Consider the following 17,049-nt stretch of genomic DNA (forward strand, 5'->3'; position numbering starts at 1 on the left):
AATATGGTCACTATAGTGATAGATGAAAAGAATGATAATGACATGTTACAAAATTAACTTATGTGTGGATAGATGTGTTATATATGTGCATATACATGTGTGCTTATGCCTATATATGTGTGTATATATGATCATAGCACTTGCTACACATACACACATATATACTTACTCATATACAAATGCATACATACCTTTATATATTGAAATGTTTACTAAATTACAGGTGATATACTTTCTAAAATGAGGATTTTGGTAATCACACGGTGCTTTGACCTTATTGGACCATATCTGGAGTATTCTGCTGAGTTCAAAGTGCTCCATTTTAGAGAGAATGTTTACAAGCAGTGAGACCTCCATATATTGACATTGAGGAAGGTTACTATACTGCGTATTATGTGCCATTTAATGGTCTAAGTGACTGGAAACGCTTTTCATTAAAATGGAAGATTTAAGGGGGATATGGTAGCATCTCGAAGTATTTGAAGAATTGTCATATGTTAAAAGACACTTTCACCCAATTTACTCCAGAGATAAGAAGGAGAAACAATGGTTATAAGTTATGAAGATATACATACATACATATATATATATGTATATTTTTATATAGGTTTGATGGAAGGGAAATTTCTTATTAGTTAAACCTATGAAATAAGGTAATTACAGAAAAAATAAGATTGACTCTAGCAGGACAACAGGAAATAAGCAAGGGGAATGTCAGGTCTCAGGAAGTATTAAATTCAATAATTTAGCAAGTCATACTCTGTCATTTTACTGATACAGAAAATTATTCCTTCATAAGCAAGTCCAAGAAATGTGGAGGGTGGATTGAAATAGATTATGGGAAGTGTATGTTCTTTGTAAAATTCCATTTAATATTTTTAAAGGTAAAAGTAACACTGGAATACTCTAGAACAGACATTGATTCGGTAAGACTCAGGGTCCCTTGCTCTGTTTTCCTAATGCTACTTTCTTCTATTTAGGCAATGATTAGTTGTCACGTATTTCCTTCCCATTTTCACTGAAGATACAGAAATGAAAAACAATGTGACTGAATTCATTCTCCTTGGACTAACACAAGACCCAGGGAAACAGAAAATAGTTTTTGCTGTCTTCTTCATTTTCTACACTGCAACCATGTTAGGAAACCTGTTCATTATTTTGACCATCAAGACCAGCCCCACACTTGGAGCCCCAATGTATTTCTTTCTGACGTACTTGTCCTTTGCAGACTTCTGTTTCTCTAGTACTACAGCCCCTAAACTAATTGTAGACAGCCTCTCTAAAAAGCAGATGATCTCCTTTGATGGATGTATGACCCAGCTATTTGGAATGCATTTCTTTGGATGTATGGAAGTCTTGGTCCTTATCCTCATGGCCTATGACCGCTATGCGGCTATCTGTAAGCCTCTGCACTACACGGTCATCATGAACCAAAAGACATGTGGGATTTTAGTAAAAGTGGCATGGGTGGGGTCTTTTCTGCATTCTATCACCCAGATCTTCCTTGCCTTAAGTTTACCCTTTTGTGGTCCCAATGTAATTGATCACTATTTCTGTGACTTGCAGCCTTTGCTGAGATTGGCCTGCACTGACACATATGTGATAAACCTGTTGGTTGTTTCCAATAGTGGAATCATATGCATGATGAGCTTTGCCATTCTACTGACCTCCTATGCTTTTATTCTTTATTCACTAAGAAATCATAGCGCAGAAGGGAAGCGCAAAGCCTTGTCCACCTGTACCTCCCACATAATCGTGGTCATTATATTCTTTGTCCCTTGTATTTTCATATATACTCGGCCCCCAGTTATCTTCCCTGTGGATAAATTGGTGTCTGTATTTTATACCATTGGCACTCCTTTGCTCAACCCCTTGATCTATACCCTGAGGAATGCAGAAGTAAAACAAGCTATGGGAAAGCTATGGAGCGACACAGCAAGTTCACATGGCAAATAGCGTATATACCCTCCCCAACCAAGTTACTAGCATATCACTTTACAGCTGCCTACCTCAGTTTCCTCGACTCTAAAATGAGAATAAGAATAACACCAACCCCCAGGGTTGTTCTGTGGATCAATTCAGATAATATTTTTAAAATACTTAGCACAGTGCCCGAAACATGGTAGGTGTTTAATAAATGATTGTTACATTATTCTCCTTCAAAGATTTAGACCAATGTGAAGAAGAGATGTTATCTACTGGCATTTATCCCTGACCTCTGAAATTATGAGAATGCAATGTAGGCAGATAAATACTGAATGACTAATGATTCTATCATGTTCATCCCAAAATACCAAAAGAATGACAACACTATGAATGGTTACAATTTTCAATTATGACATGCTGGTTTACCCCACGTCGGTGTAACTCTGTATATAGTTTCTTCTGACTAGGGAGAAAAATCAATGATTTCAAAGATTTCAAGTGAGAAGGGAATTTAGAGGCCATATAATGCAACCTTTTCACTTGGTATGTGAAGATACTGAGGACCATAAAGTTTAAGCATTTCCCTGAAATTGACATAAATAGTAAGTGACAGAAATCTTGGATTTTAGTCTAGCCCTAGTGGTATTTTCATTATAATATTATCCTACCTATACCAAATTTTCCCTTTTTATTCTTGTTCTGGAACCTCTTTCATTCCTGAGTTATGGAGATAGATCTTCATGACATGACAGAAGATTGTGTTCACTTTTACTAGGAAAAAATTATTTTGCTGTTTCTTACAATGTCAGTTTATAAAATGTCTGTCTTTGAAATATCTGTGTCCTTTGGTTGAAACAGATTAAAAGTCAATTACTTCCTGTCAAAATCAATCGCATATTAATAAGATCTCAGGAACCACAGCATGAACCTTGGAGAGATTTCTGGAGTAGTTACACGTGAGAGGGGGAACCAAGTCTTATAGTTGGGTGCCAGAAATCTTTGGGAAGGATAAAAATGTTACAACATGTTAAATATATATTTAAAATAATCCTATAACCAGGGACAGATGCTAGATTTTAGAAATGATGGAATCTTAATTTGCATGTGGTTTACACAATAGTAGAGATTACAGAAAAAAAGCATCTTACAATATCTTACCTAATCTATGCAATACATTTACACAATCTAATGTGAGTACTTGTTAATAAACCACATATTAATGGTCCTCCATGCAAAAAATACAAATGATGTTACTTAAAGTAGATTGGAGCTGCTTAGGTTAACTTGAATTATTAAGTTTACTCCTGAACATTTCTCCATTAAAAATCATAACGCTGAGAAAATAATCTTTACTAAAATTCTCTGGACCTATTCAATTTACTACATTGAATAAGTTACACAAAATGATCCTTTTATTTTTACTATTTGGTGATTCTAAGAAAATGCTCTTTTGGGGTAAGATGATGAGATATTCAAAGGCCACTGTGAACCCTGTATAGATGCTTTTTTGGTTTCTGAGGTGACAATTTATGGAGAAAATCCTTAATAATAAGCAGGATAAGAAATTTGAAACGAAGTTTTCTGCTTTTGTCAAGACTTGGCTCCAGATCAGGTTGATCAAATTGGACTGGGATATTTCTTCATCCACTGACCTTTAAGTCAACTTAACTTATGGAACCAAATTCCCCATAATTAACATGCCTCATTTCCCTGGAGGCTGTCAACTCTCTAAGTTTGTAAAGTTTGATGCAAGTACTATAAATAATTGTTTAAGAAAAAAAAATCATTAGGCTCTAAGAAAACCAGGCAGACAGCCCTGCACCGTGAAGATTTAGGTCAACTTTCTGTCTAGATAGAGTAATAGAGTCTGTCTAGCTTTCTCCTAGCCTTTAAAAGCATGTGAGACAAGGAAATGGAGTTGTGACTTCCAATACTATTAGGTGACCAAGACATAACCATAGTATAAGAATATGTGATGCCTGGAGTGAACAAAGTGATGGTAAGATGATGAACTCATGAAAAAATCTTCTTTCTGTAAATCCTTTTCCCTCTTTGCTCCCCGCAATGGGTACAATCTCTGTTCACTTTCCCTTTGACCATTCCTCTCTTTATCCCCACTCTTCCTATTCCTGCTTTTTTTTATTCAGATCTTTAATTTTACCTAATGACCAAAATCTCATCACTTCATGTCTTTATTTTTCTATTCAATACCCATTCCATATTTTTTTTTCTTTTTTTAACTTAATGGAAAGGCAGGTCAGGGAAACAACAAAAGTGGGAAAACAATTGAAAAAATATTGAAGTCTAAATTCTTTAGAGCTTTGAATGTTTGAGTAAGGACTTCAACTTTTATTCTCTAGGAGGTGAAAAACCATGGAAAGTAATTAAATAGGGTAGAAAATGAAAGCTGCATTACTTAAAGAATATTAATCAGAAACCATAGAAGTAATTCATCTCATCTTTTGGAATAAATACAGTTGAATTTCTTGGATCTAAGAATATCTATGGGTATAGTTATTGTCCTCATATTCAATTGGTCTTACTGTACATGACACTTGTGATATTGGTGAGATGTCTCATTATTCTGATTTATGTGCATATGCAGAAATACAGACAGAGAAATTACATAAAGCTTCACAGTTCTTACAATGACTCAGCAACAAGGTTTCACCAGAATCTGACAAATGCCACCATATCTCACTGCTGCCCAGCGAACCAAGTCCTTGCCTTTTGCTGGTCATAGACTACAAATGTTTGTGACTTAGATGGATTGAGGTTTGACAACTTTTTTTGGTTTTATTAAAATCTCACCAATAGTTTGTATTTATACTGCCAGGACACATTTAAGGATTGACATATTTACCAAATAAAAACATTTTCTAATTTTTTCCCCCCAAACAGTGGCACACTTAGCAGGGGGGTATTATTCATGGGCTAGACAGAAATAAAATCATTACATAAAATTAATTTTTTTCTGGAAAATGTAAATAGGAAATGAAAACCCCTCACCTTGTATAGAACCTGAGGCATCATATTCTATTTGGGAAATATGAATAATGAGAAAGGGGAGAGAGAGGGAGAGAAAGAAGGGAGGTAGAGAGAGAAGAGTAATAGAAAAAGAGAGAAGGAGAGAATGACAGAGAGATCATCATTTAGCTCCAGGTCCAATTTGTCTGTTACTACTTCCATTTATTTCACCCCTAACATCATTGTCCAAACTTTCTGCTAGAGCTATCATCAATTGCACTAATACAAATGCATATACAATTTTTTGATCTTCTTTAGTCTTAAACCATCTAATAGACATTTGCTTTTAAGAAAATTGCATCTGGCCAAACACATTTCCAAATGCAAAGTGCAGATGTTTTTACTTGCATGGTACTTTCACTGACCATTTCCCTTCCTCTCTGGGGCATGCAGGTAATCTTGATTTCTGATCAGAACATCAGAAGTTCTGGCAGGTCCTAACACGTGGAAGAGGCTTGGGGCCAAGCTAAGGAATTTTGATTGCCAGAAGATCGACACTAATGAGTTGGGGGAACTTCATTATAAGAAGAATGCTAACAAGAATACAAATTGTTTTCATCAGCTCAGGAAAACAATGCACACCAGGAGTGGGCACACCAGTCAACCAATTTATGTAAAAAAAAAAAAAACATTAATCTTGCTCCTACTACATGTCAGCTAGGAGCTGAAGATGCAAGTTCCAAGAATGAAAGGTATAATCATTTAACTTGCCTTCTGATCTTGACCATATGCCAGCAAACTCCTAGGAAGGAATGGGTTGGGGAGAGAAAAACAGAAATTCTGATATAGATATGATAGTAAGAATAGAGGAGGAAGAGGAACAGCAGTAGCAACAGCGCAGCAGCAGTGGTAGGATTAGCAACAGTAGCGAAAAAGGTAGTAGTAGCATTAGCAGTAATAGGAGTAATAGCAGTCATAGAAGCATCAACAGTTCTCAGCCCACTTGAAAACCCCAAGAGAGGGAGTTTATCTTTTACGGGCAGATCTGAGAAGAAAGGCAATGGGGATTCATGTTCTGGAAAAAATGAAATACTTCTTTTGATATGTACCAATTGAGAAAATCTTTCTAGTGCCTCTAGGCAATTTTAAAACTGTAAAACAGTTGTTGATCTTACTGATAAAGTTTACTGATTAGATAGTTCTTTGTATCAATAAGAAACTCATATGCATGTGGTGGTGGGGGGTCGTTCAGGGTAGATCTGCACTAGATATTTTAGAGGGAAATTGGTCTCACGGATGACACAGGCTATACTAATTATTGATAAGTTTCACTATGCAGAAACATATCAATCAAAAACTTGAGGAGAGATAATTTTGGAATAGAATAATTTATGAGGTGGCAAAGGACGATGTTGAACATATATAGTCAATCATATCTTGTCATTTCAATCCATAGGAATAAACATTTTTTTTTGGGGTGGGTGGAGGAGAGGACGTTTTAACCTCATATTTTGTGTGTAAACCTAGTTGCCTTTTTCTCTCTGGGGAGGGGCCCTGTGGCTCCGAAACATACATAAATCAAAAGACCTGGAATTCAGTGACAGAAACATATTAATAACTCTGGAATTGACAATCCCCTCTTCACTATAGGTTTTTAGGGAAACGATATGGGAAATATTGAGGTTATGATATCTTTGGGACTTCTACTTTGAAATTTCTAATAGGTAGTTGGTTATGTGGAATTGAAATTAATATTAGCTAAATCCATGGGAAATTAGGGGAAAGAGGGAGAGAGACACAGATAGAGAAAGTAGAGAGACAGAGAGAGAGAGACAGAGAGAGAGACAGAGACAGACAGAGAGAGACAGAGAGAGAGACAGAGACAGAGAGACAGAGAGAGACAGAGAGACAGAGAGAGACAGAGAGAGAGATAGAGAGAGAAGGAAACAGAGGGAGGGAGGAGGGAGGTCATTAATTGTTTCATATCATCTTCAAAATAAGCTTCCCATAGAATACTCCAGAATTTTTTTGATTTTGTACATATGATGCATATGTATATATGCATATGTATGTGCGCAGACCTACATGTATATTTGTATATGTGCATCTATGTATATGTAAAGGTAGATTTATATACACATAAATGTATATTTCTTGAAAGAAGGTATAAATGAGATGTTTATTTAATATTTCAGTGGCAGAAATCCAGGAATGACAGCTCAAGTATTGGATACTAGCTAGTACTTGGGGGGGGGGGGCTTCTTATCTGTAACAGTGATCCAAATTGCATACGAATAAATATAAAACCTTATCTGCATTTAAAAAAATCACTTTATAAGTAGAAAATGATGGAGGCAAGATAAAAGAGCAATTGTGAAGAGGGAAAAGACCCCGAAGATATGTTATAAATGCAAGGTCAATGTGAGCAGAACTCTAAAGTATTTCAAAAGATTTACATGATTTTAGGCTACATTGTAAGACATATTGAACAATGAATTGACAGACCGAGTATACACTGTTGAGAACTTTATTGGAATATCATATTCATTTCTGCAAATATTATTTTAAGAACATTGGGAAATTCATGAGTGTAAAGGACAGGGAAATGTGAATCATAAAGAGCCTCTGTTGTTAAAGACCTCTCACAATCAATAATGCCAAATTGTATGCAAATATCATTAATGTACACATTTTTCAACATGCTTTTGGACATGTTCTTCAATACTGACCATTAAAGATTCCTCTTTCTTTTTTCTGTAGATACTCAATGATTAATAGGGCACTTGTGTCCTTTAAAAATGGAAAATCAAAGTCATGTGACTGAGTTCATTCTTCTGGGACTTTCACAGAATCCAAATATTCAGAAAATGGCATTTGTTATATTCTCAATTTTCTACCTTGCAACTGTTGGGGGGAATTTGTTTATTGTTGTGACCATCATTTGTACCCCTTCTCTTTTGGGCTCCCCTATGTACTTCTTCCTAGCCTTTCTGTCTTTCCTGGATGCCTGTTTCTCTTCTGTCATTGCTCCTAAAGTTATCATAGACTCTCTCTGTGAAAAGAAAACCATATCCTTCCAAGATTGTATGGGTCAGATTTTTGCAGAACATTTCTTGGCCGGTGTTGAGGTGATTGTCCTCACATCCATGGCCTTTGACAGGTATGTGGCTATCTGTAAGCCTTTGCACTACATGACAATCATGAATCGGAACCTCTGTTTGTTGCTGGTGGGAGTAGCCTGGTCTGGAGGCTTCTTGCATTCCATGATTCAGATGTTCTTCATGATTCCATTACCCTTTTGCGGCCCCAATGTAATCGATCACTTTATGTGTGACTTGTACCCTTTGTTAGAACTTGCCTGTACTGACACCCACGTGCTTGGTCTGATGGTTGTGGCCAACAGTGGTCTTATCTGTATCATCAATTTCTCACTGTTGCTTGTCTCTTATGGAGTTATCCTGCATTCTCTAAGGACACACAGCATAGCAGCACGTCGCAAAGCCCTTTCTACTTGTGGTTCTCACATCACAGTTGTAGTCTTATTTTTTGTACCATGTATATTTGTATATACACGACCTCCCACAACTTTCTCTTTTGACAAAATGGTGGCGATATTCTATAGCTTTCTAACTCCCTTATTAAATCCCTTGATCTACACATTTAGGAATACAGAAATGAAAAATGCCATGAAGAAACTGTGGAGCAAAACAGTAATTAATGCTGAAAAATAAATATTTTAAGGAATCTTCTAAATGATAAGTTAGATGTCTCATCTTGATTTGACTGTTCTTCATACCCTGAAAACAATGTCAAAAAATAATTTAAGGATTAAATGTCTTGTTGAGGAAAATTAATTTAAGGCTAATTTTTTTCATAATTTACACTGAAGATATATTTAACAGTATAGGCAGCCAAAAGAATAACCATACTGCAATAACCCATGGAACAATAATAGAGACAAATCCTAATTTTAAGCTACCAGGAAGCATTTGGTTCACACTTCACAGATGTAACTTAAAAAACATAAAAACAGATATTACAATGATAGAAGAGAATAAACATCTCAAACCAAGAGAACTCATTCAACCAAGACAAAAGACACTATTCATTTATAAAACAATAAATAATTACAATACACTATTCCTATTTTTTTTGAAAGGTGCAAAGTAGGAAAATTGGGGTTAAGCGACTTGCCCAAGGGCACATGGCTAGTAAGTATTAAGTGTCTAAGGCTGGATTTGAACTCAGGTCCTCCTGAATCCAGGGCCAGTTCTCTATCCACTACGCCATCTAGCCCCTGCCAATTTTTTGTAGTTAATTTTTTTTATTTCTTAGTTTACATCATTCATTTCCACAAGATTTTGAGTTACAAATTTTCTGCCCATTTTTCCTCTACTCACTATCCCAAAACAGTGATCCCACTGAATATCCCCTACCCCAATCTGCTCTCTTATATCTATCCCCATCCCCACTCTGACTATGCAGCAGGGCATGATGGATCTCTATGCCTCAATGCATGTAGATCTTATTATTTTCCAGTTACATGTAAAATAATAATAATAATTATATACATATATATATATATTTAACATTTAATTTCCAACATTTGAATTCTTTCTCTACCTCCCTTGTCATCCACCCTTACTGGGAAGATAAGCAATTCCATATAGGTTGTACATGTATAACTATGCAAAACATTTCCATAGTGGATATATTTTGAAAGACTGACTATATTTCACCTCATCCCATCCCACCCCCTGCTTGCTCTATTGTCTGCTTTCATCCTTTCCCTTTTCAAAAGTGGGTGCTTCCAATTTCCCTCCCACTCAGCCTGCCCTCCCTTCCCTCATCCCCCCTCTCATCCCCTTCCCCCTTAATCTCCTGTAGGGTGAGATACCCTGTTTGGTGTGTATGTCATTCCCTCTGTAAGCCAACTTTATTGACAATAAGTTTGACTCATTCCTTTTCGCCTTCCTGCTATTTTTCTCCATTGTAACAGTTTTCCTTTGCCTTCTATATGAGATAATTTACCCCCATTCTATCCCTCCCCATGTCTTCTCATTATATTTCTCTCTCACCTCTTAATTTTACCTTTTAAGTATCATCCCTTCCCATTCAACTGGTCATGTACCCTCTGTGTATGTATACCTGTACACATACATACACATACTCACATATGTATTTATACACCCATATACCCTACTATATTGACATGTATATGTGTATGTATATGTATAAATAAATAAATATTAATATGCACACACATTTCTATTCTCTTCAACTGTTCTCGTTCTGAGAGAAGTTTCATAAATTACAATTATCATTTTTTCATGTAGGAATTTAAGTAGTTCAACTCTGATAAGTTCCTTATGATTTCTTTTCCCTGTTTACCTTCTCATGCTTCTCTTGCTTCTTGTATCTGAATGTCAAATTTTCTATTCAATTCTGGTTTTTCATCAAGAATGCTTGAAAGTCTTCTACTCCATTGAATGATCCTATTTCCCCCTGAAATATAATACTCAGTTTTGCTGGGTAGGTGATTTCTGGTTTTAATCCCAGTTCCTCTGACCTCTGGAATACCATATTCTGAGCCCTTCTATCGCTAAGTGTAGAAGGTGCCAGATCCTGTGTTATTCTGATTGTGTTTCCATAGTATTCAAATTGTTTCTTCCTGGCTGCTTGTAATATTTTCTCCTTGATCTGGGAACTCTGCAACTCCTATTCTTAGGAGTTTTCTTTTTGGGATCTTTTTCAGGAGGTCATCAGTGGATTCTTTCAACCTCTATTTGCCCTCTGGTTCTAAAACATCAGGGCAATTTTCCTTGAGAATTTCTTGGATTTCTAGGTTCTTATTTTGATCATGGCTTTCAGGTCTTCCAATAATTTTTAAATTATCTCTCCTGGATTTATTTTCCAGGTCAGTGTTTTTTTTTTCAATGAGATATTTCACATTGCTTTCTATATTTTCATTTGTTTAGATCTTTTTAAAAGTATCTTGATTCCTTATAAAGACACTAGCTTTCATTTTCTCCAATCTAATTCTGAAGGAATGATTCTCTTTAGTAAGCTTTTGTTTTCCATGTGGTAAATTCATCTTTTTAAGTCATTCTTCTCCTCATTTGCTTTTTGAGCCTCTTTTTCCATTTGAGTTTCTCTATTTTTTAACATGTTATTTTCTTCAGTTATGTTGTTGAATCTCATTTTTTATTTTTTTTTTTGCATCATTCTCATTTCTCTTCATGATTTTTCCTGCACTTCTCTTATTTGGTTTTCAAAATCCTTCTTAAGCTCCTCTATAGCCTGTAAGGAGCTTATTATTTCCTTCTAAGCTTCTGGTTCGGCAATTCTGACTTCATTGTCTTTCTCCTGTTCCATATGCCAACCCTTTTTGTCCACAAAAAGGAATCCACAGTTGTACCACTGTGCTTGCCTTGTTTCCCTTGTTTTCTCATGTTGCCACTCAATTACTTGAGTTTTGAGCTTTCTGCCCCAGTAGAATTCTGCTCCCAGAGAGGGTAGCTTTGTTCCAATTGCTAGGGTTTTCTCAGCTGCTGGAGCTATTAGTTGGGTGCCTTCTCTGAATCCTCCACGTGCTCTGGCAAACTGGTCATGCAACCCAGGATCTCACGGTAGACTGAAATCCAGATCCAAGCAGGTTAAAGCAAGAGAAAATACCCTTCAGACTGGTTGCTTGGTCCCCCTACAATCTGCAGGCAAAGACTTCTGAAGGAGCAGCGCCTCAGCTGCTTCTTCCTCCAGGGGGTACAGGCTGAACCGCACTCCCGAACTGCTGGTTCACAAAGTCCATACTGCACTAACCTCTCACTTTGTCCTTAGAATCTAAGAGTTGATAATTCTGGAAATTGTCACAGATGCTGGTGAGCTGAAGTCCCTGCAGCCAGTGAGTGGCTGGTTGTGGCCACCCTGAGGCTAAAACCTCAGGCTCACACTGGGCTGTGCTGGGCTCCCAACAAGCTGCACTGGCCATTTCCTGCCATTTTGCTGGACTGTCCTCAGCGGGAGGTTAGCTTCTCTGTATCATGTTGTGGGCTCTGTAGTTCCAAAATTTGTTCAGAGTTACCTTTTAGATGAATTGGAGGAGGTGGAAGGGGTAGCTCCGCTGAAGTCCTCTTTCTACTCTGCCAGCTTGACTGCTCCCACCCCAATTTTTTTTCTTTAATGGTGGATTTAGACATACATATAACATCATGGGATGCTTAATTTAACTATAAGAGAAAAGGGATTTTAAAAAGGGACATGTTTTAGTCATTCTTTTAAATGATTCCATATGTAAGCAGGACATGGTAAAAGATTACTATTTAAACACAGAAAAATCAACACAGAAAATCAAATGCATCATTACCATGAAAAAATGAAATTAAGGTTTTTCTCTATCTTTATTTAGAGTATTTTTTTTGTTTCCCTATCTTAAAAAGTCTCAATCTGTTTACACACCATTGTAACAAGGAAAATAAATCAAATCTTGCTGACGTTTCTAGGGACAAATGATGCAATGCAATAAAAAATATGAAACCAAAAGGAACAGAGTAATATTTTGAGGGATAAGATAGAGAAAAGATGGGGATAGAAATAGAAAAGAAAATCCCTCAGATCAGAGGACATTATAGCGTGTCACTGGGAAAAAAGCAACAGATGAATTTTGTATTTAATTCATTTTAAAAATTCTAACTTTTAATTTTCTTGCTGTTAATTTTTGTTGCTTTTACTCTTTCATCATTTCTTAGTTGCTCTGAGGGATTAGAGCATAGTCATTCAGAATGGGAATATTATGTGAATTTCTTTCCTGAATGAAAGCCACAAAAAATGAAGAAAAGATTCATTCATTCAAAATAATCTGGTCTCATGATCTAATAAGGAAGTAGATTTCAGATTAGATAGGGAATGGAGTCAGTAAAGGGTAAATTAAATGAATGCATTCCAATGGGGCACTGAAAATGAATACCATTCAAATTAAGACAAATGGTTAGAACTTGAGAGAGAGGGACAGACAGACAGAGAGAGACAGAGAGAGGGAGAGAGGGAGAGAAAGAGAGAGAGAGAGAGAGAGAGAGAGAGAGAGAGAGAGAGAGAGAGAGAGAGAGAGACAGTGAGAGAGACAGAGACAGAGGGAGAGGGAGGGAGAGAGAGATTAAGGGAGGGGAAATTAAAGGAAAATCAACAAATTGAGACTAGGAGGGTGTAAGGGTTATGGGATTTAAAGATCTCCCATGCCCCATGGACGTGCTGACATAGCAGAGCAAGAGAAAGTGAAAAGCCGAGCTAACGGTCCTGCAGTTGGCAGTTGGTGGCAGTTGCCTTTTTTTTTTTCTTTTTTTTGAGTAAGGACTCCTGCTGAGGACTGCCAGGGACGCTGGGTGGTTGCTGTGAGTGGGGAGAGGAGGACCTTTGCCTGAGGTAGCCTGTTCTGTTTTAAAGGCTTGAAAATGTGGGTGCTTTCTACTTTATCTACCTGTGCCAATGTCATAACTACTCTGATGGCTTTCACTTTCTGGTTTTGGGACTCAGTCTTTTGATATCTTAATAAATTTTCTAGTTTATTTCCCCAAATGGCAAACCTGACATATTTTGTGATGGATAATTATATCAGCATATTTTTAATCTCTATAGGCATTGTGAATATGGCATTGCTGATACATTTGGTGACGAGGATGGGATCACAAAATGTCAGGCCTCTATTTGGAAGCAGTGGGGCTTTAGAGGGAGAAATGGCTATTCCAGGATGGGAGGATTTGCCTTATTCCTCTCTAGCCAGAGAATGGGCTAAAAGCACAGGGCCCTGTGAAAACTGGGAACCAAGGCTAAAAGAGGGAGAACCTGGAGATTTGGAAAGATGTTTGAAAGCAATACCCATAGAACCAGGCAAAGAACTGGCAGGAGTGTGCAGGAGAGGCTGGGTGCTGCTAACAAGTTATCGCCTTATGTGTAAAAGTAGGGATAAGCTGCTGAAGGAAAGAGCTAGGATGGCTAGGGAGTCAGCTGGTTTGCCTGAGGATTCTTCTGTGTCACAGCACTCAGAAGAGCAAACTGGAGGGACCATGTGGTCCAGGAGCAAGCTACTGTTCATGTAGCTAAAAGGAAGCAAAAAACTAGTAGAAGGAATGTGCATGCAGCTTTTGTACAGGCTGGGCAGAGTTGCCCTGACAGCTTCCAGGAGAATGTGTGTGAGGAGAATGGAACAAGGTTAGATGAGGAGTCTCCTAATGTAGAAGCTCTCCCCATATGAAGAAGAAGGCAGGAGAACCACCGAGGCAAAACAGAGTTGAGGGAGATAATTGAGGATTTCACTCAACAGGAGATCACTGATATATTGAGTAGATTTACCCAAAGAATGGGGGAGTCTTTAGTGTCTTGGATAGTAAGAATCACTGATGAAGGCGCAGGAGGAATAACACTGGACAATGAGGACTGTTTAAAATTCATAAGTATCAGTCAGAATCCTTTTGTACACCAGGCTTTTAGCGATCACCATATGCAAGGAGGAAATAACAAAACGAATCTTCTAGCTTTAGCTGCAGAAGGTTGCAAAAAGCAATATCCAACTGAATCTATGTGGCCTAGGGGAGACAGACCCTGGTACTCACTTAGAGACTGTATGAGAAAGTTAAAGGAGGAGGTAATGAAAACTGCTATCCTGATTGGAGATGCAAATGCATATTATGATACCCCCCTAGGAGTTCCTCATAGAAATATCATAGTGAAGACGGCTCCTCCTGCATATAAGCACCTAATTCTGACTCTTTTAATTGGAGAAATAGGGCACCCTCTTTCAGAGGTGCTGGATAAGATTTCACAATTAAGTGATTTAGGGGAATGGGAAAAAGACAAATTGCCTCGAGAGAGAAGAGTAAACAGCCAGAGGATTCAGAGACAAAACAGACCCACAAGAAGGGAACTGTTTACTGCTCTATTAAGAGCAGGGGTGGACTTTAGAAGAATAGATGGTATTCCAACTGAAGAGCTGCATAAGCTGTACCAAGAAAAGGTACTTAGCATTAGAATGAACAGGGAAGCAGGAACCACCCCTGCAGGTATTTCTGAATCTGAATCTTTGTATCCAAGTTTGCCCCACCTTCAGGGGAAATAGGAGATAGGCCAAGCCCCAGCCCAGATAAAAGAAATATGCAGAAGAGACTGCAGACCCCATATTGGTTTAACAATATATTGGAAGAATGGATCAACTACTGTGACTAGGGCACTGATTGATACTGGGGCTGAGGCCACACTTATCTATGGAAACCCTGATAAGTTTAAACATGGAACTCCTATTACCATCACAGGTCTAGGAGGCACTGAAATATCAGCCAGACAGGTTAAAATAACAATGAAAATTGGGCAGTTACCTAAGAAGGAATATACTGTGGTTGTTGTACCCATTCCTGAATACATCATTGGAATAGATGTATTGAGAGGCATGACTCTGAATTTACCTGAAGGAAGATACCAATTTGCTGTGAGGAAGATAGGAATTAATACAGTTTTAGTAGGAAAACTAAAAATGGACCCAATCACTTTACCTGAACCTTCTGAAGTAATTACTTTAAAACAGTATCGTGTGCCAGGTGGGCAAGATGAAATTGCCACTACTATAAAGGAATATGTTGAAGCAGGAGTGTTAGTCCCTACAACCACAAGATGGAATAATCCTGTCTGGCCAGTAAGAAAATCAGATGGGACGTGGAGAATGACTGTGGATTATAGACAGTTGAATAAGGTGACTCCTTCTTTGTATGCTGCTGTTCCAGATACCATCACCTTAATAGAAAGGATCCAGAAATATGATGGGACTTGGTATGCAGTTATTGACTTGGCAAATGCCTTCTTCACCATCCCAATAGACTCTAAACAATGGGACCACTTCGCTTTCACTTGGCAGGGTAGACAATATACTTTTACTCGCTTGCCACAAGGGTACATACATAGCCCCACTATCTGTCACAGGAACTGAAGGATTTGGTTCTACTGATAGAATAAAATCAGGAGCTAAAGTATGGGTAAAACGGAAGCCAGATGATGTTCCAAAGGCTGCAGAGATTATAGCATATGGGAAGGATAACACTGTAACTATTGTTTATTCTGGAGAAGATGATTACAAAATTGTACCCTTAAATCATTTATTCTACCGTGAGTGAGGCTACAATAGTCTGGTTATTGCTCTTGATTTTTTGTTTGTTCACCTTGTTTGTTAGATTTGTTTCCACAGGCTTGGTACCCTCCATCTGTAGATGCCTGATAGCTTAAGCTGGATGTCACCCCCTGTCTGCAACTGTGATGTGTCACCCTTGGACCTGGCATCAAGCATATTAAGAACTGACCTCTCAAATGGGACCCCTAAGGACAGGGACAGCTCTACATCTGATTTCAGCAGCAAGTAGCCATAGAAGAAGAGATCTTCACCCCTTACCACAAGATTTTGGGGCCCCATTTGTTCGGGGTGGGGGGAATGATGGGGAGCTTGTGCTCAAGCCCCACCCTAAAATATGTTTTTTTGTGTTTATTGTGTGCTATTCTTGTTATATTGTTGTGAAATTTTGTTGACACCAGTTATTCCTACTGTATTTTTGCCAAGTAAGGGACATCAAAGATCTTGGGGCCGAATGTAAGGGTTATGGGATTTAAAGATCTCCCATGCCCCATGGATGTGCTGACATAGCAGAGCAAGAGAAAGTGAAAAGCCTAGCTAACGGTCCTGCAGTTGGCAGTTGGTGGCAGTTGCCTTTTTTTTTTTTTTGAGTTAGGACTCCAGCTGAGCACTGCCAGGGGCCGGAGCTGCTGGGAGCGCTCTTCCAGGACGCTGGGTGGTTGCTGTGAGTGGGGAGAGGAGGACCTTTGCCTGAGGTAGCCTGTTCTGTTTTAAAGGCTTGAAAATGTGGGTGCTTTCTACTTTATCTACCTGTGCCAATGTCATAACTACTCTGATGGCTTTCACTTTCTGGTTTTGGGACTCAGTCTTTTGGTATCTTAATAAATTTTCTAGTTTATTTCCCCAAATGGCAAACCTGACATATTTTGTGATGGATAATTATATCAGCATATTTGTAATCTCTATAGGCATTGTGAATATGGCATTGCTGATAGACAATAGAGAGAGAGAGAGAGGGAGAGAGGGAGAGAAAGAGAGAGAGAGAGAGAGAGAGA

At 38.0% G+C, this 17,049-nt stretch overlaps 2 protein-coding genes across 2 annotated transcripts; both read left to right on the forward strand.

Annotated features, from left to right (window-relative positions):
* Positions 1–1,032: 1,032 nt before the first annotated feature.
* Positions 1,033–1,956, forward strand: LOC138163498 (olfactory receptor 4C11-like). Its single transcript, XM_069090959.1, has one exon. It carries the CDS (start codon positions 1,033–1,035, stop codon positions 1,954–1,956), a length of 924 nt encoding a protein of 307 aa, XP_068947060.1.
* A 1,789-nt stretch (positions 1,957–3,745) lies between these two features.
* LOC138163499 (olfactory receptor 4C15-like) lies at positions 3,746–8,624 on the forward strand. Its single transcript, XM_069090960.1, has 3 exons — positions 3,746–3,925; positions 5,347–5,645; positions 7,654–8,624. The coding sequence occupies exon 3, from the start codon at positions 7,692–7,694 to the stop codon at positions 8,622–8,624; it is 933 nt and encodes a 310-aa protein (XP_068947061.1). The 5' UTR covers positions 3,746–3,925; positions 5,347–5,645; positions 7,654–7,691.
* The last annotated feature ends 8,425 nt before the right edge of the window (positions 8,625–17,049 follow it).

The sequence above is a fragment of the Petaurus breviceps genome, unplaced genomic scaffold (genome assembly GCF_028583685.1).
Source record: "Petaurus breviceps papuanus isolate PSGF00001 unplaced genomic scaffold, PetGlider_PUasm1.0 188, whole genome shotgun sequence".
NCBI classification, from domain to species: Eukaryota; Metazoa; Chordata; class Mammalia; order Diprotodontia; family Petauridae; genus Petaurus; species Petaurus breviceps.